The sequence below is a fragment of the Antennarius striatus genome, chromosome 24, assembly GCF_040054535.1.
Source record: "Antennarius striatus isolate MH-2024 chromosome 24, ASM4005453v1, whole genome shotgun sequence".
NCBI classification, from domain to species: Eukaryota; Metazoa; Chordata; class Actinopteri; order Lophiiformes; family Antennariidae; genus Antennarius; species Antennarius striatus.
In genome coordinates, this window is record NC_090799.1 from 143,666 (window position 1) to 167,234 (window position 23,569).

The 23,569-nt window shown below is 45.5% G+C and overlaps 1 protein-coding gene across 12 annotated transcripts in view; it reads left to right on the plus strand.

The window, feature by feature from the left end:
- Positions 1-23,569, plus strand: part of LOC137591368 (nck-associated protein 5-like) — a 107,158-nt gene that overhangs the window by 82,518 nt on the left and 1,071 nt on the right. For 8 of the 12 annotated variants that reach the window (XM_068309301.1, XM_068309302.1, XM_068309308.1 and 5 more), the window contains 10 exons: positions 296-334; positions 423-575; positions 6,961-7,065; positions 7,772-7,957; positions 8,288-12,118; positions 13,132-13,201; positions 15,938-16,240; positions 17,217-17,308; positions 18,257-18,374; positions 18,484-18,656. In XM_068309301.1, the coding sequence (XP_068165402.1) occupies positions 296-334; positions 423-575; positions 6,961-7,065; positions 7,772-7,957; positions 8,288-12,118; positions 13,132-13,201; positions 15,938-16,240; positions 17,217-17,308; positions 18,257-18,374; positions 18,484-18,656 (5,070 nt within the window). Of the gene's footprint in view, positions 1-295; positions 335-422; positions 576-6,960; positions 7,066-7,771; positions 7,958-8,287; positions 12,119-13,131; positions 13,202-15,827; positions 16,241-17,216; positions 17,309-18,256; positions 18,375-18,483; positions 18,657-23,569 lie in introns of those variants that run through there. The other 4 variants (XM_068309305.1, XM_068309306.1, XM_068309303.1 and 1 more) reach the window with 4 other exon arrangements.

The following is a 23,569-nucleotide window of genomic DNA, read 5'->3' on the forward strand; positions in this document are numbered from 1 at the left end:
TGCGGTTTCAGATGTGGGCGAGTGTTAGCCGCCGCGAGACAAACCCAGACACCTGCTGGGCTCCGTCGATAACACGGTTAGAGTCCGAAGAGGCTGGTGGACGTGAAGAACACCAAATATTAATATATGTGCACTAATATGCATAATCACTCTTCTTCTGTGTAAATGAGCTCTGGAAGTTCAGTGTCAGCATCGTGATGGTGGCGCCCGGCGGCCTGTTGGGGTCAAATAACACGGGGCAGGTCTTACCTGGGTTCCAAAGACCCTTCAATGATTTCCTGTTTGTCTGTTTCAGGTCGCCAATCAGGTGGTGCAGGCGCTTCTCACCCAGAAGGTTGGTCTCACTCCAGATCGATTTTAACAGCATTGGAATAAGTCTGTGGAATAAGTCTATTTGATACGACGCCGATTCTCCTCCACAGGACCTGAGAGAGGAATGTCTGAAGCTCAGAACCCGAGTGTTTGACCTGGAGCAGCAGAATCGAGCGCTCAGCATCTTGTTCCAGCAGCGGATCAAGCCCGCCTCAGACCTTCTCCTGCAGGTAGCGACCCCCGCCTCAGACCTTCTCCTGCAGGTAGCGACCCCCGCCTCGGCGTGAATGAGACCTACGTGCTAAAAACGTGGGGGTTGTTAGCTCCTTCCTGTATTGATGATTATCCACCAAACATATTCATTAAAACAACGAAGAAGAGAGAAAAGCTTCTCCGTATGCAAAAACACTACGTGAATTGATGTGGTAGCAGCTATAAAACACCGTCAACATTTTCATTCACGATGCCAAAAGCTTGTTTTCATGCGTCTGAAGTTGTTTTTTGGTTTGGAGTTGTTGTTTCGCCGCTGCAGGGTTTCGGCTGCAGACAGCAGCTGAAAGCAAACTGTCGATGACTTGATTCATCGTAGAGAAAAGCCCTTTTATATCCATCTTGGTAAATATTTTCTCCTCTCCAAAGCCTTTTTTTGGGGGGGGGCATGTTTTCTAAAGCAAACATAAAAGGATCTGCTGTCTCTCAGCTCACATCTCTGCAATCGCTTTGGTTTTGTTCATCCTGCAGCTCCAACTATAGTCGTTTTAACGCTCCAACTATAGAGTCGTTTTAACGCTCCAACTATAGAGTCGTTTTAACGCTCCAACTATAGAGTCGTTTTAACGCTCCAACTATAGAGTCGTTTTAACGCTCCAACTATAGAGTCGTTTTAACGCTCCAACTATAGAGTCGTTTTAACGCTCCAACTATAGTCGTTTTAACGCTCCAACCACAGAGTCGTTTTAATGCTCCAACTATAGAGTCGTTTTAACGCTCCAACTATAGAGTCGTTTTAACGCTCCAACTATAGTCGTTTTAACGCTCCAACCACAGAGTCGTTTTAATGCTCCAACTATAGAGTCGTTTTAACGCTCCAACTATAGTCGTTTTAACGCTCCAACTATAGAGTCGTTTTAACGCTCCAACTATAGAGTCGTTTTAACGCTCCAACTATAGAGTCGTTTTAACGCTCCAACTATAGAGTCGTTTTAACGCTCCAACTATAGAGTCGTTTTAACGCTCCAACTATAGAGTCGTTTTAACGCTCCAACTATAGAGTCGTTTTAACGCTCCAACTATAGAGTCGTTTTAACGCTCCAACTATAGAGTCGTTTTAACGCTCCAACCACAGAGTCGTTTTAACGCTCCAACTATAGAGTCGTTTTAACGCTCCAACCACAGAGTCGTTTTAACGCTCCAACTATAGAGTCGTTTTAACGCTCCAACTATAGAGTCGTTTTAACACTCCAACTATAGAGTCGTTTTAACGCTCCAACTATAGAGTCGTTTTAATGCTCCAACTATAGAGTCGTTTTAACGCTCCAACTATAGTCGTTTTAACGCTCCAACTATAGAGTCGTTTTAACGCTCCAACTATAGAGTCGTTTTAACGCTCCAACTATAGAGTCGTTTTAACGCTCCAACTATAGTCGTTTTAACGCTCCAACTATAGAGTCGTTTTAACGCTCCAACTATAGAGTCGTTTTAACGCTCCAACTATAGAGTCGTTTTAACGCTCCAACTATAGAGTCGTTTTAACGCTCCAACTATAGAGTCGTTTTAACGCTCCAACTATAGAGTCGTTTTAACGCTCCAACTATAGAGTCGTTTTAACGCTCCAACTATAGAGTCGTTTTAACACTCCAACTATAGAGTCGTTTTAACGCTCCAACCACAGAGTCGTTTTAACGCTCCAACTATAGTCGTTTTAGCGCTCCAACTATAGAGTCGTTTTAACGCTCCAACTATAGTCGTTTTAACGCTCCAACTATAGAGTCGTTTTAACGCTCCAACTATAGAGTCGTTTTAACGCTCCAACTATAGAGTCGTTTTAACGCTCCAACTATAGAGTCGTTTTAATGCTCCAACTATAGAGTCGTTTTAATGCTCCAACTATAGTCGTTTTAACGCTCCAACTATAGTCGTTTTAACGCTCCAACTATAGAGTCGTTTTAACGCTCCAACTATAGAGTCGTTTTAACGCTCCAACTATAGAGTCGTTTTAACGCTCCAACTATAGAGTCGTTTTAACGCTCCAACTATAGTCGTTTTAACGCTCCAACTATAGAGTCGTTTTAACGCTCCAACTATAGAGTCGTTTTAACGCTCCAACTATAGAGTCGTTTTAACGCTCCAACTATAGAGTCGTTTTAACGCTCCAACTATAGTCGTTTTAACGCTCCAACTATAGAGTCGTTTTAACGCTCCAACTATAGAGTCGTTTTAACGCTCCAACTATAGAGTCGTTTTAACGCTCCAACCACAGAGTCGTTTTAACGCTCCAACCACAGAGTCGTTTTAACGCTCCAACTATAGAGTCGTTTTAGCGCTCCAACTATAGAGTCGTTTTAACGCTCCAACTATAGTCGTTTTAACGCTCCAACTATAGAGTCGTTTTAACGCTCCAACTATAGAGTCGTTTTAACGCTCCAACTATAGAGTCGTTTTAACGCTCCAACTATAGAGTCGTTTTAACGCTCCAACTATAGAGTCGTTTTAATGCTCCAACTATAGAGTCGTTTTAATGCTCCAACTATAGAGTCGTTTTAACGCTCCAACTATAGTCGTTTTAACGCTCCAACTATAGAGTCGTTTTAACGCTCCAACTATAGAGTCGTTTTAACGCTCCAACTATAGAGTCGTTTTAACGCTCCAACTATAGAGTCGTTTTAACGCTCCAACTATAGAGTCGTTTTAACGCTCCAACTATAGAGTCGTTTTAATGCTCCAACTATAGAGTCGTTTTAATGCTCCAACTATAGAGTCGTTTTAACGCTCCAACTATAGTCGTTTTAACGCTCCAACCACAGAGTCGTTTTAACGCTCCAACTATAGAGTCGTTTTAACGTCGGCACTGAGGATTCCAAAACTACATGTTCCTCTGCATGTGCGATTAAAATTTCTAAAATGATTCAGGAAAGAATTTTCCAGAGCAAACTTCACATGAAACCTTTCTCTTTCTTGAGGCAGTTTTTGATGCAAAATGAGGAGACAAACCGTCTTCTTCAAATCCTAAACCGGTGACGTTGTCACCTCAGTTCTAAATGTTTAAATTCATCCTCGCTGGATTTAGAGGTATAATTATGAGACAGATGGACGCGCTGTTCTAATTTACCCGTCTATTGTCAACAGTTATGAAGCGTTTCAGGTCAATCAGGTCAGTTTGGAGAGTGGGCTTTCACGTAAATTGCTGCAGGAGTCGTCGCTGTCAATACGAAAATAACAAGCCGGTCTAAAGAGAGGAGAGAGAGGATGAAAGAGGAGGCGAGAGAGGGGTGGAGTAGAGGGGACGGTGGAGATGGAGAGAGATGAGATGGAAGAGGAGCACGGGGGTGCGAGGAGGAGGAAGAGGAGGGAGGTCAGAGTGAGAAACCGGGGGCAAAACAAGAACAGGCAGAAACGACGGATAAAAGAAGTAAAGAGGAGAGGAAATCATTGGTCTGTGTTGTGAAGCCGACTGTCAGTTCCAGCGCCGTTACTGGACAGAAAGGAACGTTGTTTAGTGAGACTGAAATATAAAGACTTCTAGAGACGTACTGATGACACCAGTGTCAGAACCAGGAGGTGTAATCTCACCGGACCCCCCCTGTTTGACTCCAAACAGCAGAGACTGCATTCCAGTTGACTCCGTGTGGACTTCATCCAGAAACAGAAACATGCATTTAAACGTGCATTTAAACGTGCATTTAAACGTGCATTTAAACGTGCACGCGTTCACACTGGAGCCCATCTGATGCTCATCACCCGTCAGCGTCATTCCACCATCAGACGGTGATTCAGTGTCACAGGCGAGATGTGATGGCGCCGCTCCTGATGGGTCGCTCCTCCTTCACGTCGTCACGTGTCGCCGCCTCCAGTCACACCTGGGATGTTAAAAACATCTTCATGTGTCACACTTGAACTGACGGCAGCAATTCAGATTTCCCTTCACTTTTTTTTCTGTATCTGTCTGGGTTTCTAATGTCGCTTTCAGTGGGCGGTCGATCCCACAGCAGCTAAGCTAAGCTAAGATAACATAAGATAAGCTAACTGCTGGCTCTGACCAGGAAGTCTTTTCCAGGATTTCTAATTGCACATTCATTATTTCACTTTTTCAAAAAGTCTCATATATTTTCAGAGTGACTTTCAAAACAACAGCTCTTTAAATTTTCCACCATTAATGAAGGAATGCTCAAATTAAAATGATTGTTCTGAACTGAACATCAGACAGATTAAAGATGTACAAGAAATATTCAAACATGATTAATGTTTTTTACTTTTGAGTGGGATTCCACTCACGGCTTTCTGCATCCCAGCAGAATTCCTGATGAAAATGTGAAACTAATGAGACGAGCGCTGGTTTCTTTTCCCCGCGGAGCCTCAGGCTGGGACACTTAATCACTCGTGTGAGTTCATGATTCCTCATCTGGCTCTGGACGCTTTGCTTATCAGTAATTAAACGTCCTCTGGATCCCAGGGGGCATCTTGGGTTCCTCTGATAAGGAACTGTGATGGTTTTGATGGTGACTTCACTGGTTACGCACCTTTGATGCCTTCGGCTGTTTACAAAACTTCCATTTATCCATTTGGGATAAATGCTGGATGTTTCCTGCACAAAGGAGGGACGTCTCATTTCTCTGCAGTTTGAGAATGACTTTTAGATCCTATCTGCACGGACCTGACCTCGGTGTTGCTGAATGACGGTTCAGCCTCATTTCCTGGTTTGGTTTAAGGGGGGTAGACGGAGATTTAGGGAAATCCTTTATTATGAGTCAGACGCATAGATCTGGTCTGGCAACTTATTCCTTCTTCTTCAGGCTGATATTTATTATCTTGACAAGAGGACACGAAACGTAAATGTCTTTATTTCCAATATGAACCAAAATGTTTTGTCTGATCCTGGTTTTGAACCTGGAGTCGCTCATCCACCATCCTTCAACTCTGTTCCCCCTTGACCCCGTGACATTATTGACTGAATCCTTGATGAGGATGCTGAGGAGGTGAAATCCAGCACCCCCTCCTGATAAGATCACAGCCCCCCCCCCCCAGCCACTCCCGTCATCCCGTGCGGCGCGGCGATACGACATCAAAGCTGATGTCAGGCTGATGACTTTCAAGACTGGAAACAATCTTGTTCTTGTATGAAATAAAACTCCATCCTGGTCATATATGTGATTTCAGTCTGCTTCATCAACCTGCATGTCTGTGCAGGGATGAAAAACCGGTGTTATATAAATTTCTAAAAATACGACAGAATACTTTTATTTTTCTCTGTGCTGAAAAAGCTTCGATCCGTTTCCATGGCATCATAACCACCTTGTCAGCGAAGGTGAAAATGTCGTCTCTCTGAAAGCCCTCCCATAAGCTTGCATCGACACAAAAAAAAGGTTTTTTTATTCTTTGGACGCTTTGTTGGAAATTGAGGAGGAAAGTTGTGGGATGGTTGTGTTTTGGCCACAGGCGACGCGATGCAGGTTGTTGGATCCGATGGAGACTGAACAGCCGATTAGAGACTCATTTATTTCATTTTTTTTCTGTGAAAATGTTCAGAGGACATCACAGCACAGAAAAGTCAACACAGAACCATCAGCAAGGGGGTTTAATGGAATCTAATAAAGTTGAAGGTGAATCTTTTACATGTTTTATATCATTTTTATTTTCCGTCTCTTCACTGAAGGTGACTTTCACTTTTATATTATTCAATCTTGATGACAGATATTTTTCTACTGCAGGTACACCGGATGAGAACTGATTTAAATGGTCAAAACCCAGGCTGAAAATTACCCACGCTCAAAACAGTCACTGGGGCAAAGTGTGTACATATACCCCCTGAGCGTGCGTTAGTTTTTACCCTTGACAGGAAATGCAGCCAGAGATCTGGCGATTTGTTCCAGCATATTTCCAGTTTGAGTTAATTCGAGCGCAGGGAACCCAGCGTAATTAAGTTGTGAGATTAATACACGCAGATGCATTTGGTTTTGTGCCCTTCCCTCTCAAGCACAAGAGTTAAATAAATAAGAGAAGAGACTGCAGACCGGCACATGAATAAAAAAATATATCAAAGGGATCCCTTCCTCCCAGATGCAATTATTTCCCATTCACATTGGCTTTTTTTCTCCAGCCGGTGACACTAATAACTTTGAATGAGGAGGATGAATCAGAATCTGAGCTGGAAAAATGTTGTTCGACATCCAAACCGTGCAGCATTCAGAGGTTACAGAAAAGAGATTCTCAGACTGTTCAATTTTATTTTTATTCTAATACTGCAAAGGCTCTACTTTGAATTCAAATGTTAGATTCAAGTGAAAAACACACTGACAAGGTTCTGAAGGAAGATTATACCTCACAAACTATCGATGATCAGAGAAGGACTCATCAATCTGAGACTCATTTTAATTTCTTGCCATCCCTGAAGTCCGTATTGACTTCACCTATTTCCTCCTTTCTGTCTTTCAGAAACTTCACTCTCGGATCATGGATTTATCTGCAGCGGATTTGCTTCTGGAGCCGGAAAGAAGCAAGGCTTTCCTGCTTTCCAGGAACATGGATTCTCCATCCAATGTACGTTTAATCAAAAACACATGGAAGGCAATTTATTTTTTATAAATATATATACACACACACACTAGTTGTCCAGGTAGGATATCCACAAGAAATCATTACGAGATATTAAAATACAGCCCTTAGTATTGAAATGGTGACCCCTCCTCGGAAGAGACGGCAGTATCACTTGGCACTAAGAGGAATAAATCCCTGTCGTATTACCAGAAAACCATCGATTGTGAGTCATTGTCAGTAAAACTCGTCCATAGGACACTGGTACATTAGCCGTCTTATGTATTATGCATTAGGGGTTGAAAATGGGTTTGCTCCATTCTTTTACCCTCTTGCCCCTCTGAGGATGCCACCTGATAAACTGTAACACGTGATCAGAGCAGGAAAAAGAAGAATTATGTCTGCATTCCAATGACACAAACATCAGCTGACAAATATTATGTCGCACAAACCACTCCTGTGGATGAACAGATTCCATCAGAACATCTGCTGTGTTTCAGTGACTGACCGCAGAAACTCTATTGATATTCTTAATGTGTGACAAGTTGGACGTTTGGCAGAACTTTCTCTGAGTTTATTGGTTTGTCAAATCCCCGTCCGCTGTCATTCAAATCCCGTCAGTCAGATGTCTTTTGGACATGCGACACCGCAGACGTGAAGTCATCCCGAGCAGGACTCCACCGTGATGCTGTGTGTCTTTTCCGTCTCACAGGAGGTTCAGTTTAATGGGAAGGCGGGTCTCCCAGTGGCCAAGTGTCTGAGCCAGTCCAGTCTGACGGCGCCACCGGTTTACCCACGCAGCAGCTGTAGCAGCAGCGAGTTGTCGCTGTCAAGTGCTTGCAGTGATTTCTCTAGCGGCTCCTACACCTGGAATGATGGACGGTCCTGTGGGAAAACGGTAAACCCCCCCACCCTTCTTTTTTCACTCCGTAGTTACACAAAACATGACAAAGTGGCGCCGCAACGCATCAGGATGCCTGTTTGTTGCCTTCCTTTGGAGACTCATTAATCCCACTACATTGTACTCGTAGCAGAGCACACAGGAGGTGGGGACCTTAAAGGTGATTTAGGAGAAGGGTTTTCATGTGTTTTCTTACATTCTAGGATGCTGGTGTGCCAAAACAAGTCAGGATTCATAAAATTCAATATTCCACTTGAATCTTGACTTTTCTCAGCATACATGCCTTGTCATAGTTAGCTTAACCTGCTCATTCTGTTTGTCCCGTAGCCCTCGCTGACCTGGGAGAAGAGGTTGAGTTTGGGGTCATCCGCCCCCAGTAATATCTGTGCCGCCCTGGAGGAGCAACAGCCCACGAGGCGCAAGGAGAGCCACATCCTCCAGGGACTGAGGAAGCTCCAGAGACGGAAACACAGGAGCTCCTCTGCTTCATCCAAGGTCTCCAAGTCAGGCTACAAAGACTGCATGAACTCCAATGAGGGCATCTACTCCCTGGGCATTAAGAGTAGTGGTAAAGGGGTGTCCAAACCCGCCCATGTGGGTCGGACTTTTGCTGTGAGCAAGAAGTTCTCGTATGATTCCGACGATGCAGACGATGAACTGGTTCTCTCCAGCCGTGGAGATAACATCCCCACCAAGGACAACTGGTTTTACTGCAAGAGGCTCTCCCACAGCATCTCAGACAGTTTATGTAGCTGGGAGGGAATTCAGGACAATGGAGGTGGGGGTGGCGGCGTTTCAGGTGAACCGTCTGTGAAACAACCTTCAGTTCCCGACTCAAAAGAGCGTCCTGAGGAACTCCTGAGTTTCATCAACAGTTTCCTCCCTGAGGGAGGTAGGAAATCAGCCTTTAGCAAACCATCGGTGCTGCGCCACAATCCACCCCACCCTCAGGGTCCAAACAACCTCTCTGATGTGGACGATCCAGAGGAGCTCGGCGACATCCGAGCCTCTGTTGGACCGCAGGCAGAGAGGGACTCCAAGAGACTTTCCAGGGATGCTGCCAAGCTTCTCACACGACAGTGGCTGCGAAGAGACCAGGAACGCACCCAGTCGGCAGATGGGAGGCCCAGGTCGTTTAACCTAATCAAGGAACCCAATGGGGAGAAGTGTGCTCATTCTGAGGAGAGCATTTTGGCAATATTTCATGCGGAGGGAGAACCCATTGAGTTTTGTGCTCAGAAGGTAGCAGCAGATTCTGGGACTCGATGTGACATTCAAAGCAGCAAGGTAGTTGCTAATTATGCAGAACTTGTGTTCCAAGACAGGCCTACAAAGCAGAAATCAGGAAGTGCAAGGAACTACAGTGTTCTTGAATGTCCAGAGAAGCTATCTGAATATCAAACGAGGACCAACAGAACAGGTGATAGCAGGGACGGCAGTGCAGAACGGTTGTCGATGCAGTCGACTCCACAGAGAAAACTCATCAAACCACCGAGCAGCCGATATAATAAAGGCCATTCCATACCTCCTCTGAATGATTCTGCTGCTCCCAAGTCAGGTGGATCGAAGGTGGTTGGTCGTAACACGCCTGCAGGATCCCCTCTGAGATTGTCCAGGGGCTCCACCGCTGACCTGAGCAATGGTGGACCTTCAGGAGCTGGTCAGGAGAAACCCCCCTGCTCTCCTTCGGTGAAGGTGTCCCGGTTCGTCAAGACTCCAGCGAACTGCTCTCAGAGCCCAAAGGCAATGACCTCCAAGCTCTCCAGCAGGTTTGAACCGAACAAGGGTTCCTCCTCCAGCTCCCCACACCTTGCAAGGAAGCACCTGGAGTATTGTGACGTTGGTGAACAGCCAACCAGAGACAAACACTGTGAAATCAGCAAAAATAAACTCAGGTCACCTTCTCCCCCCCCTCCCCCTGGACGCACCACCTCCTTACTTGTTAGACCAAATTACGAAGGATCGCCTCAAGCACAGAAGACATGGATGGCTCAACCGTCCACGCCAGCCGCTGTGAGGGGCCCTCCCCCAAGTTACCACACCTCACTTTTACCAAATATGCAAAATACGCTACCAATAAAGGATAAAGACTGTTTAGACTTGGATGCAGGCTATGGGACTGCACTTTCACCTCAGAAACTGGTTGAGAAAACCAGTCAGCACCTTCAAAAGTCCCCTGCCACAACTCAGACAGCTACTAATGGCACTTCCAAGAAGATGACCACAAAAGACTACCTCCCTTCTGCAAACTCAGGGTGTGCTCCAGAAACTGAAAATGCACCTAAAAGCTCAAAGAATGTCCCTCCTCCCTACAGCGCCCTCAGAGGGTCATCGTTTCACAATTCAACTGCAAACAAAAGAGCATCGACCCATGAAAATGTCCATCAAACAGGGCAGAACACCTCTATTAGTTTACCTCTAGCACTTCAGGACCAACCTCAAGGTAAAACTGAACAACAAAATAGTAAAGCCGTTGTCAGCCCACCGAGCTCTGCTTTCGTTTCCCCCAATGCAGCAGAAAAAGCCTCAAAAACCCGCATCCCAATGGGATTCAAGGCATTTTTAAAATCCCCTCCCAGTCAGAAAAACAGTCCCTCTATACCAGGCAAGCAAGAGAAAGATCATATCAACCTGGTCTCCAAGGAGACTGTGGTTTCAAATCTTTCTGCCCCATGTGACAGCTTTCAGCCCGTGTGCATTGAGTCAACACCCCCGACGTCCGTTACTGGGGGGACAGGTGAGGTCCAGTGTCGGGGGCAAGACGAGAAAGCAACTGTTGCCGTGTTACAAGAAGAGGGAGACGTTTGCGATAGAGGTAAAAGGAGTAGTCAACTGTTCTCTCGATCGACATCGGTGACCACCAAGCCCCACCTGAAGCCGGCCCTGGGGATGAACGGGGCCAAAGCCCGGAGCCAGAGCTTCAGCACCAACTACATGGAGAAACCCAACATGACTGCTCCTGATGGGCCGGGGAAGGTCCGAACGCAGATCATCACCAATTCAGGGGAAAGGGGGAGCTCTTTGTCGAGACAGAGTTCCCTGGAGGTACCTGGTGTTGGCTTAGCCGAGAGCCCCCTGCACCCCCCCAGGACCAGACTCAGCCACTATGGAGGCATGACGGGGTCAAATAGTCACAGCGTTCTCCCAGAGAGAGTCAAATCAGGCTCCAAAGGTGAGGGGTTGCCCAACAATGTAAAGGGGGAGACAATCACGTCACCCTCACAAAAAGAAGCGCGTAGCCTCCCCATTAGCGATAGGATCGGGTTAAAGAACACCCGTAAACCAGCAAAAGTTGCTTCTCAACCACAGTTTCCGTCTCCATCCTCTTGTGTCTACAATTCCCCAAAACCCATGCTGGAGTCAGGAGGCATAACAGCTGCTCCTAATGAGGTAGACAAAGCCCCGGATGTACAGGAAAAGAAGCTCAGCCCAACCACCTGCACTATTGAAGAGAAGGTCATGATGGGAATCGAAGAGAATCTACACAAATGTCAGGAACAGGAAAAGGTCGCTGCCACTGAGGCCAAACAGAAAACGGGGCCGTCTCTGGCAAACTGGTTTGGCCTCCGCAAGAGCAAACTTCCAGCCCCGAGTGGTAAGAAGGTAGACCCCTCCAAAGGAAAGGAGGAGAAGAAAGAGCTGAAGATCGGATCTGTGCTCGGTGGCAAACAGATAAAGTCTGACAAAAAGAAGGACAAGAAGAAAATTGACATCCAGCAAAAAGGTGGTCAGGAGGTGCAAAACCTGTCGGAGATGAACAACAAGCTGAGCTCCATCATGGACCACTGCAACAACCAGATGGGCCAGATCGCCTCCCAGATCCAGTGCTCCACAGCTTTCATCGGCAAAGACCAGTTTGTGAAAGAGATTCTTGGCAGGTGGGTGAAACAGCACGTGGATCTATCCTCACTCAGCCTGCTCACGTTTGTCTTCCTGTCAGAGGAACCAGCACTGGGGGGTGGTTGTGCTGCTGTGCTGGAAACCATAGAAATGTTCCTGTTGGCTCAGCTTCTGCCTGGTGGGTTGATGAAGGAAATCCTGTTTCCTTGCAGGAATGCTGTGAAGGGTAACACTTTGGCTACGTCTCCACCCGGCGTGCCCCCGCCCAGGAAGCAGGGTGACCTGAAGGGGGGCCTGGAGGTCTGTCCGGTGACAGCGGTAAGCCAGGAAACAAAATGCCGCGCCGAGCTGTTTGTTTATCTGCCTGTTTGTACAGGCTGTGGGCACACACACACACACACACACACACACACACACACACACACACACACATACACATTCCCACAGGTTTTCACACGGTACATGTGCATGTTCACAAACACATCCCCAAGCCAGCCGCCTCCTCAGCATCGTACCCCCCCAAAGCGAGCTATTGATTCACATCGTGTTCTGACTCAGCCTCCAATTCATCGCCTGCTTTTTCATTTTCTTCAAGCCGATGATGTTGTCTCTTTTCCCACAAAAATAAAGTAAATCTCACATGGATGTGTGTGTAATTCATACTTGCATTAGGCGTCTCGGAGCTAAATGCTATCTACGCGCTTTGTCAGGAAAAAATACTAAAATTACGAACTTGGAGTTTCAAGTTTTATTATCTGTCCGTCATAAAACCAAAAAAATATGTGCATGAGAGAAAAAAGGAGAAGCAGACAGGAGGAGAGCTACAAAAATCAGTCTAACTGCATAATGTGGGAAATTTAATCCAGATGATGTGGAATTTTGATAACATGGGGGAGCGTCGTATCTCAGGCACTCCATTTGACAAAGGGGCTATTTAATACGTCCGCAGAGCTTTCTCTCTATCTCCTCCCCACAGAAATACAACAAAAGAGGGACACTAGGTGACCTCCAAGCTCCTGCTCTTAAATTACCCCGAAACCATTTTTATATAAATAGTCCAATTAATGTAAGGAATGAAAGTCTTACAATTCCCTAACAAACCTTTTGATATTCTTCACAGTATCAGACGCTTGTGTTTCCGTCTGAAAGTCATAAAATACATGATTGTATGAGCGCCAAGTTCATTCCCACTTATCGTCTATAAAGGGCCTTGAGCTTTACAGGCGGATATATGTCGCAGAGACAAAGGTTAATTCAAATTTTAAATTCTAAAAGACTCTCTCTACTCACAGCTACTATTATATTCTGATTTGGCGGCTTTTTTTCCACAGAAGATCAACCTGAGAGCTGAAAATGAGGAGGGACGCATCTTGGATACGACTTGCCAAGACCACATGATCGGTAAGATTATAAATTACAGCTGGTCTGAACAGCAATTGCAGCAGAATGTAAAGTAAAAATCATATAATTAGAGTGAACTTACATTTAAAGCACTAATATTTGCAAGTAAGAACCGGCAAATAGTTTAATGGAGCATAAACGCGTTTCACAGTCATGATCCCCGATGGGATTGACTCGGTTGGTCCAGCAGCTGACCCCCCCCCCCCTGTTAGTGTTGCAGTAACTGGTGGAACGTAACGGCTGCAAACAACACGTCCACGGCCGTCAGCTGATTGATGAGCGAGTGGCTGGCGTCTCACCGCGCCTGAACAGCCGAGGGAGTAAAAGAAATAGATCCATTAAACAATTTAGCAGACAGGATGATGATTGTTATCATGGCCGTATGACAAACGTCACGGAGTGTGATTCAGCAGTGCTGCGTGTTTGTCACTGAGCTGTCAGGCGCCCGGAACAGGAAGCAATGATTTCCTGTAATTCAACAACAATCCTTGGATTTGCTTTTACTTTTCATGGATTGGTTTTATTTTAAATTCCATCAAATTTAAATTCCTTTTTTTTTTTTGTATGCTCTCTCTTAAATCCAATGCATCACGTCAGCATTTGTACGCAAAAGAACAGAACCACAGATTGATGCTTATTGTTTTGTTGCTCTCAGGCTGACATGATGTCTTTTTCAGGCCCAAATGTATTTTCTTTCCAGTGGAAAATATTCTAAAATCCGACTGCATGCCCCAAACAGAAGACCGATAAAGGAAGGGGAACGTGAATCAGCTTCTTAAAGAACACTTATCGACCTAAAAACATAAACACAAATACAAATGGGTGGCAATTAATCTCCTTTGGTGCAAAAGAATAACCCTGATATCATTTAATAAGCTTTGGAATTTTGGTAGCAACATTTCAAAGTTTTCACATATTCTGCAACCGAAGCGCTTCCATATGGTGTCAATGAAATATTTAGTGGTTTTTATTCATATTGTTGGTTTAATGTCATGTTTCTCCAAAGCGTAGCATTCATTGGCTGAGCTCCGGACAAACACATCCATCATATAAATATTTAACATGAATTCACGCCAGCAGCTCCAGAAACTCGCTTGTGGAAGCGGCCGGTTGTTCTGCTCTCCTCCAGGCGCTGGATTGTTTCTCATAAAAGGCCAATAGATAACATTCTGACTTTGCCCTATAGGACACAATGACCCTAATACGTCTGCAAGGGGTTGATGGCATCGGTGATCAATACCCATGATTCAGCAATTACTCTGGAAGCTGCTCATGACGCAGCCTTTACTCCTTTACTCTATTTTGAACAAAATCTCAAATAAAAATCCAACATTCTTGGATTTATTTGAACTCGATTAACTTACGATGTGATTCCCGTTTTGGACGTTTGTCTCGGCTGGGTTGTTTTTTGTTTGTTTGTTTTCGTCCGACGGTACTAGTGTATCTGAGATAAGGTTGTGATCATCACCGAGGATTTTCTCTGACTTCATAAAGCCCATTTCACACTGCTGGTATCAGTAAACACACTTTCTCCTCTGATAGGGAGCTTGTGAAAAAAAACCACATTATGTCCGTGTGTTGTTGCCCCTGGGTAGATTTACTGCGGAGCGCGTTGGTTTGGTCCTAGGGAGCGTTTTAAACTGTTACAGTTGTACAGCGGTGTAATCTATGTGTCAAACACTACACTTCAGATTTTTTATCCTTTCCCAAACTACCCTGTGACTCTGAGCTGATGTCTACATAAATCTATCCAATGAACATCCAGACTCAGAGGACAGACTCTGTTCTGTAGAACTCTGTGCTGTGGGGAACGCCTGAAGTCAGCTCAGAACTGGATAAACCAGAACACGGACATCATTAAACGAAACCAGCGCCGTCCTGACGTTCCCTCCCTCGTCTTCCTGAGACTCAGATACAGATATTTCTTCCAATCAATAGTTTCAGCTTCAAACTGAAGAGTAAATATTCCGAGCTGAAGACGTGTTCCTTAACCTCCAAACTGTTTTAGAACACGACGAACGGCTGAACCATTGTGAGAGGACTTGAACGCTCACGGGCGTCCTGAGGCTACGTCCACACGCCTCCTCAGAGTAAAGACAAGAACAACTACATGAAAAGTTTTCGCCTGCTAAAACTGATGGATAGATCCATCATGGTCGATCGGACCAATTACAAACAATTAAATTCAGGTCTTTTGGACTTGAGCTCAGCCAATCACAAACAAATTCAACAAAGACCTTCACACAAACATCATGAAGCTGTCGGTGATCAGCGTTCACACTCACGAGGACCTGTGCTAACAGCCCTCCATCTGTCAGCTCTGCTCCTCCATCTGCCCCGACATCGTCTGCCCCGTTTGATCCCAGCATGCTCTCTGCTGCGTCCGGAGGCGTGTCCTTGGGTTGCGGGTCATTTGTGTTTAAAGTCGGCTCTTTTTGTGTCGTCTTCTGCTCCGACTGTGCGTCTAAAAACGTTCTAAAACGATTGAGAGGAGAATCTGGAGCAGCTGCCAGCTGGAATCTGACTTGTTTTGACTGTATCCAATTAAAATGCTGTCTGTTCTCTCTCTTCCTGTGACTTGTTGGTGACTTGTTGGTGACTTGTTGGTGACTTGTTGGTGACGTAGTCACAGACGCCCTCTTTGCTCACAGCCCTTTCCCGTGCATGTGACCCCCGCCCTCCTTTCTCTCCGTTACCATGGTTCCGTCACGTTCCTCTCCCTCCCTGTGGCTTCAGGCTCCGGCTGTCAGATGAGAACCCTGGACAGCGGCATCGGCACCTTCCCCCTCCCTGACTCTGTCACCCGTGCCGGCGGCCGCCACATCCCTAAGTCTGAATCCAGCCCCGACAGGGTGACCGATGGGGAGCCCCCCCCGACTCACTGTGACCCCTCAAAACCCGACGTGAAAGTGCCTTCCCTCCCAAAAACCCACTCGCATGCCCCCACCAGCATGGGCCACTCCCTGTCCGACCCCAGCGTGACCTTCAGCGCCGACACACACGACCTCCAGAGCCGCCTGCCCAAGTTAGCATCATCAGGTAAGTGATTAGCAAATGTTAGCATAGCGACGGATCAACGCGTCACAACAGGTTTAACGCTTTATTAAACAGAATCGGTTTAACAAGTTATTTTATTTAAAGGATTAAATGAAATAAAAACAATTAGAAGACGAATTTTGGTTTTCCTGCACAAACAACAATGTTCTTTCTGTAGGAGGGAAGATGAAATATTGTGGTTGTGATTGATTTTATTGTAAAGCGCTGAAGGGCTGGAGACAAACAGACCTGAGCGGTTGTTGGATTTATTAGACTCTGATTAAAAGAAAGTGCTTGTTTATTCAGCTGAACGTGAAGCTAATGCACGGAGGCTTTCTGACAAACGAGCCCTCACAGCGACTCTGGAACCAGAAAAATGCAATTAAATGAGCGCGTTAACACGGAGGCGCACGTCTGTTTGGCCTCCACGTGAAGCGCGCCGTCAGTAGTGTGAGTTGGTACCTGTTGGACCCACACATATTTGTTCTCCACTGATTACTCCTTTTCTGTCATCATTTGTGTGAAACGCGAGGAAGCCAGGAAGGAGCGCCATCGACCACGTTAGCGGCGTCTTAATCGACGAGACAGGAAGGGGCTTAAATGATGCAGATTTCTCAGATGGGATGGCGTCGGCCTGAAGCGGCCTGTTACTGTGATGACTGTTAGAAAGGAAAATGAAGTCGCTGTCAGCCCACAGCGCTGCAGGCAGAGCGATAATAGAGCAGCCAGGCGGCGTTCGCTCTGACAGCTGAGAGCTTTTACATCAGAACGTTTCCACGGTGGACGCCGTGAACGCCTCAGAGCTCGGACGTCATGTGACTTCACTCAAGGAGCAGGAAATGAAGGCAGTAGAGGATTTTGATTTAACGGATGCATGAGATGAGCTGAGGATATTGTACACAAATGTAAATGTGGTGTGGAGAACAGGTGGATGTGTTTCTGTTAACGCATTTCTTTTTTTGCCTCTTTTCACTTTCAGATGCGATCAGGACCAAGAGGTTGAGTCGTGTTGCTGCAAACAGTTCCGACGACAGAGAGAAGGAAATGGAGAAGAACCAGGAGAAGCCTGGTGTAAGTCATTCATGTCAGAATATATATAATACACACTCACTATGATTATATATAATACACACTCATTATGATTTTATATAATACACACTCATTATGATTATATATAATACACACTCATTATGATTATATATAATACACACTCATTATGATTATATATAATACTCATTATGATTATATATAATACACATTATGATTATATATAATACACACTCATTATGATTATATATAATACACATTGATTATATATAATACTCATTATGATTATATATAATACACATTATGATTATATATAATACACACTCATTATGATTATATATAATACACACTCATTATGATTATATATAATACACACTCATTATGATTATATATAATACACACTCATTATGATTATATATAATACACACTCATTATGATTATATATAATACACACTCATTATGATTATATATAATACTCATTATGATTATATATAATACACATTATGATTATATATAATACACACTCATTATGATTATATATAATACACATTGATTATATATAATACTCATTATGATTATATATAATACACATTATGATTATATATAATACACACTCATTATGATTATATATAATACACACTCATTATGATTATATATAATACACACTCATTATGATTATATATAATACACACTCATTATGAAGAGGTGTTCCTGTCAGGGAGGATGTCAGATCTTATTTTTTAGAGGACTTTATTTAGAATTCATGTCAGACAGAAAAACAATTTATTGTCTTTGCGTTATACCTTAAAATATTCATTTGCAGATTTAACTCAGGTTTAACTCAGGTTTAACTCAGATTTAACTCAAGTTTAACTCAAGTTTAACCTGATTCACATTTCAAACACGTCTAGAAAGAAATAATTACAACAATGAGCTGAGGATCAATGAACTCGTGTTGTTCCTTGTGAACAGGAAAGAACTCTGCAGGTGTGCACTTACTCAGGAAGCAGCGACACCGAGACGGAACACGAGGGCACGTTGAGCCCCCCCCCGAGGACCCTGGTCTACAGAGCTACAAATACTGACTCAGGTCTGTTGGAACCGTCTGTCCTCTATCGGCTACCTGCAGAGATTAAAGCTGCCTTCTGCCCCTTTCTCGCCGTCTGTTTTCCATCTGAACAAATTTCCCCCCCCCACAGTGGACCAGAATGAGGAGACCCTGAAGAGAAGCGGCACGGACGAGTCCTTATCCATCATGGACTGCTACCAACACCACGTGTTTTCACGTCTGGACACGGACAGCAGGAGGCGGTCTCAGTACGGCGTGTTCCACAGACGCTCGTCCCTCGACAGCCGAGCTGGAGACGCGCTGGTGAGTATCAATCACTTCTCATTCTCAGGTCATCCATTCGCTCACAAACAGTCTTTGCCGGCGCGAGGTGGCGTCCTGTTAAGGCTTCTATAGCTCTTCATTCCCTCTTGTGTCGCTGGAGCGGGAGGCTTTCCCTAAGGACAAAGTCAGCTTCACCCTCTGGGGGCACCGACTGTTCACCAAACACAGGTTTTCTCCAATCATTGGATTGTTTGCAGATTTTCAAAGTAAAAAGATGCCAAATTGCTTTCGATTGCTTTGGCCTGTTGTGTCAGCGGGTGTTTACCGATGACGCTCTAATGCAGCTGAACGACAGACGAGGAGCAGAGACGTGACTCGCTTCTACGGGAAAGAAAAACATTTCATTTCTCAGGATCAAGGTTGGAAAGAACTTCTGACGTCCTCCAAGGGTAGTTTCCCTTCAGACGCCCGTTTGACCTCTCCCCCGGTAGAACCAGAGTTCAGCTCCGATGGGCACACGGTCTCAGCCCCACAAAGTCAAGCTGAGCACTTACACCGATCAGCGCAGATTTTTTTTTCGGCACCCCCAGTGGAAAACCGGAAGGTTGTATGTGATGCTGAGCAGCTGAGCTGCGAGCACGACCCCATTGGCTGAGGGAACGCTCCTCCTCCAGCCTGCCTGCTTTAATTGGACGCAGTCGACTGCGTTGGTGAGGGCGGCGGAGGAGAGCGTAGCCTTTCAGGGACCAAACCAGAGATAAGAGGTCAGGAGTGGGACACCCTGGCATCGCGCCGTGTCTCTGACATCACTGAGAGACATCAGGATCAAACCCGTGTGTGATGCTACCATCAATCCCTCTGACGCTGTAACTATAGTTCTAGTTGTTACGGTGTTCTTGCAGGTTGTGTGTTTTGACTCATTCTGATGAAACTTTTTGACCGTGTCCCTCGCGGACGCCGCCGTCGTGATGAATGACTGCCGTCAAACCCGTTTACCCTACATTACACCTCAACCTGTCTGTGCATCGTCACCTCCTCACCCTTCTGGGTTCTGGCCTGGGCTTTTTTGGGGGGCCACTTTTCTTTTGGTCATCGGCCTTTGGTTCAGTTTGGTGTCCTGTGGCGCGCCCGCGTCAGCCCGGTGATTTAAGCGCCTTTAATGACCTTTCACAAACACTCAGGAGAGTGATGTAAAGCTCAGCGGCTCCCATCAGAGCCCTCACAGCCGGCGCTGGCCCCCCATTCATCATCTTGACAGCACCTGACAGTCCTGCTAACGGCGGCCCCCGCCCCTTCTCCCTCCACCTCGCCTTCCTCCCAGTCTGTCTTTCCTCCACGTGTCGTCCCTCAACGTCTCTGTTCCGGTCTTTCTGCCGTCCGTCTGTCTGTCAGTTGTCGTCTGCCCCCCCCCCCTCACAAACTAACTTTTCTCATTTTTCCTTCTCATTTCCGGCTCACTCTCATCCAAATTGATGGGGAGAAATGACATTCATGCTCGTGGTAAGGTTTCCATGACCCCCAGCCCAAAGCTAGCGTACGACCCATCAGCATGCACAGCACCCCCCCAGCGCCGAGCAGCTTGTTACCCTGAGCGATGATTATGGCAAGGGAAAGTCAACACTTCTGTTGACATGTAATTTCAAATGAGGCTTCTGGATCTCCAGAACTATAACAGTGCACAAATATATACCACCAGTAGGGATATATGCCCCCCCCCCCGTCAGTTGCTGTCACACTGAAACACACTGCACACCATCCAATTATTCCTGCAATGGAAATGACACAATACACATCTTAAATTTACAGGGTTTTTCACACGTCATAAAATAAATCTGTTTTTAGTCTAAAGTCTTGTTTGGTGAAAATGGAAGTTTTTTTCATTTGCATTTAAAAAAAAATATTTGCAGTTCATGGGAATATTTTCTGAATGAAATCCACAAAAATGATTTTAAAAAACCTGTAGTTTGCATGCCAGTGCACCAGGTGGCAGTATATTTTTTCAGAATACAATCAGGAACAATGTGAATGACTTTTATAGCTTGATGTTGGAGTTAATGGTTCAGAATGTGTTGCTGTCTCGTTGGGATGCGTTAATAATCGTCTCTCACTGCGTTGGCGTCAGAACTACAACATAACAGCAACTCAGAACCTTTTTACGGCGCGGCGAAACAGCTTCATATGTTCCATAAAGGAAGTCCTTAAATGACTCTGTGTTCGGGTTTGATTGTGATGGTTTATCTTGGAATAATTAAAACAATCCGTAGAGGAGAAAAATGCCAGAAGTGACCTTCAGTAGTCGACGTTTTATTAAGAATGACATCGATTACAGCAGTCTGGGCTGTTTTTGTACAGCAGTGGTAAAAATGGTCTCTTTAAGTTTAGTGGACATAAAATATTTATTTCACTCTGGAGAATCACTAAGAAGTAAATGTTGATTGCACAACATAATCGCTGTAGAATAAGACGTCTGGGGTATTAAAACGTCTGGGGCAAATACTGAACGGTGATCCAGTGAAGCTGCCATCACATTTCCATTAAAGTAACTGAATACTCATTTCTGGGTGTGTGCTGACATTAAGGAGATAGTAGTGTGCACACATGCATTATGAAGCATTTCGGGAAAGGCTTTGGTGTCAATGCCAGACATCAAAGCCCCTTTTTAACAGCTCTTTAGCTGCCGGGCATGAAAGGAAAGACTCAGACACCAAAGTGTTATCTAACACACGTCTAGCTCTGCATTTAGGGAAATACTTTGATGTCAGTGCCAGACACCAAAGTCTTGAGGTGATTGTCTGACTTTTTAAAATAATTCCTTTTCTTATTGATGTGTTTGTGTTTAAATTGTACGTCTGGTTTGGTCTCATTGAGATGCACAAGAGGCGACTTTTGTGTCCAGATGAGACGCCGAGTGACGTGAAAAAAAAATAGCAGCATTTCAGGGAATGAGATGGAAACACAAAAATACACACAAGAGGAAGGAAGAAAACATGTCCGCATCAAGTCCCAATAAAAGCCCTTTCAGGACTCTGTTGTAGTCAGCAGGGCTGCCTGGTTTCAGTTTGGACATCTCATTACTGATATGTGAAGCAGAACCAATTGCCTATTTGGCCCCTCATGTTTTCAAGTGGGACGTTCTCACGGAGACGTCCGCCTGCAGCCTTGGTTATGTTTGGGGCTAATACGCCCGCTGCCCCTGCAGGTGCTACACAGACCTGCGCCGCCAGAGTTCGATCCGCTGGTAATTGCATCCCCCAAAATCAAATTCAATCAGCGATAAGACGTCCGCTCTCTTCTTTATCCGGACCAAAGTGAGACACGAAGCTGACTCTTCTTCCCGGAGTCCTTCCTGATTGTCAATCTCGTCACATCACGTCTTGACATTTTCCCGGACTTAAAATACCCCGGTGATGAAAATGGCGGCGCCATGAAGCTAAATTCTCGTCTGCATTCAGCAGCTGTGCTTCATTTGTCAACCTTTACCCCGGCTGCAAAAAAACCCTGCTGACATTTAGTGCGAGTCTCACGTCACCTCTGGACACTTCTTCCTGTTTGTATTTCAATTCTGCCTTTTTGATAAGTTTTTGAGAATTTGCCTGCCGAGGTCAGATTGGGGCAAATTAATGTTGTTCTGTGTTGCATCAAGCGCATATTTTAGCATTCTCTGACAAAAGTCTCGGTACCACTGAATATCACATCGTTCTTGTTCCTATTTCCCAGAACTCGTTGGCTTTGTTTTTACGGAGTCGTTCACACCTGAGTTGGCAGGTGAATACAATTAACTGCTGGAGAGGAAGTGCTGAGGCTCCGGCCCCGGAGGAGAACAGCTCCATTGTTCCTCCACCCACACATGCAGCTGCAGAGTCTTCATGCTGTGTTTGTCAAACTTGTCAGGAAGTATTAAGGAAACATTCAAGACAGCAGCAGGCTGGGAAAGACATTAACAGTATCGCACAAGCTGTGGTGGATTTTTGTTTCATTAATGACAGATATTTGTTACCAAGGGGAAAGTGGCTGCTTCTGGTTCCCCTGACAAACCAATGCATCTCCTTCCCCCCAGATCGTTTCCTTTCCCGATGGGAAACCCTTCTCCAGTATTTTTTGCATCATAACTTTACACTCGTACTAGACTAAAATCCGATCAATAAATAACTAAAATATCACCGTCGTGAGCAGCTCGGTGGAAAGATCTCCAAAAGCGTCGGCACACCTCAGCTGGCAGTTAACATCTAAATGACGTCCACATTCACCCAACATCAGCAATGAAACAACTCTAATAGGAGTTGTAAACAGACTGTCGTTTCCAAACGGCTCTATTTGTGACGCTCGGAGCCAATTAAAGCCACAATTAAAGCTTTTCTCCGTTCCCACGGCAGCAGAAAGCCCAAAAGACGTGTGGATAGAGCCCAGGTCCTCCTGAAGTACCCGATCACAGCTCATTAGAGACGAGTTCTCTTTATAAAAGACAGGAAAGGACGGGGACGCCTGAGAGGTTGTGTTCTTTCACCACAGGATGCAGCACCAGGAGCACGAGGTGTTTGGATCCGACCAGAACCTGGATTACAGTCAGACGCGTTCTGGAGCGGCACAACGCCGTCGTGACTCACTGACGTGTGGAGAGTGGATCAAAGTGTGTCCGCAGGATGTTTTCACCACCGTTAGCGGTGCAGACTGTTACTGAGGCTGTTTATTTGCCCCAGCTGGGGGCAGATACACCTCGCAGCACAACACTAAATGGTGTGTTTGGAGCGTCCCTGGGGGGCTGGACTCTCCAGCTACGTAGTTATCCCTGCAAAAATATCTATCAGAGAAAAGCTCCTCCAGGCTGGAAGTGCTGGAGAAAAATGCAGAAACCCGGAGGAGTCCACCGCCTCTGAGGGGGGGGTCGGTTCGGTACGCCTCTGGGGGGGGGGGGGGTTCGGTACGAGCTCCGACTATCTCCTTAAAGGGTCTTT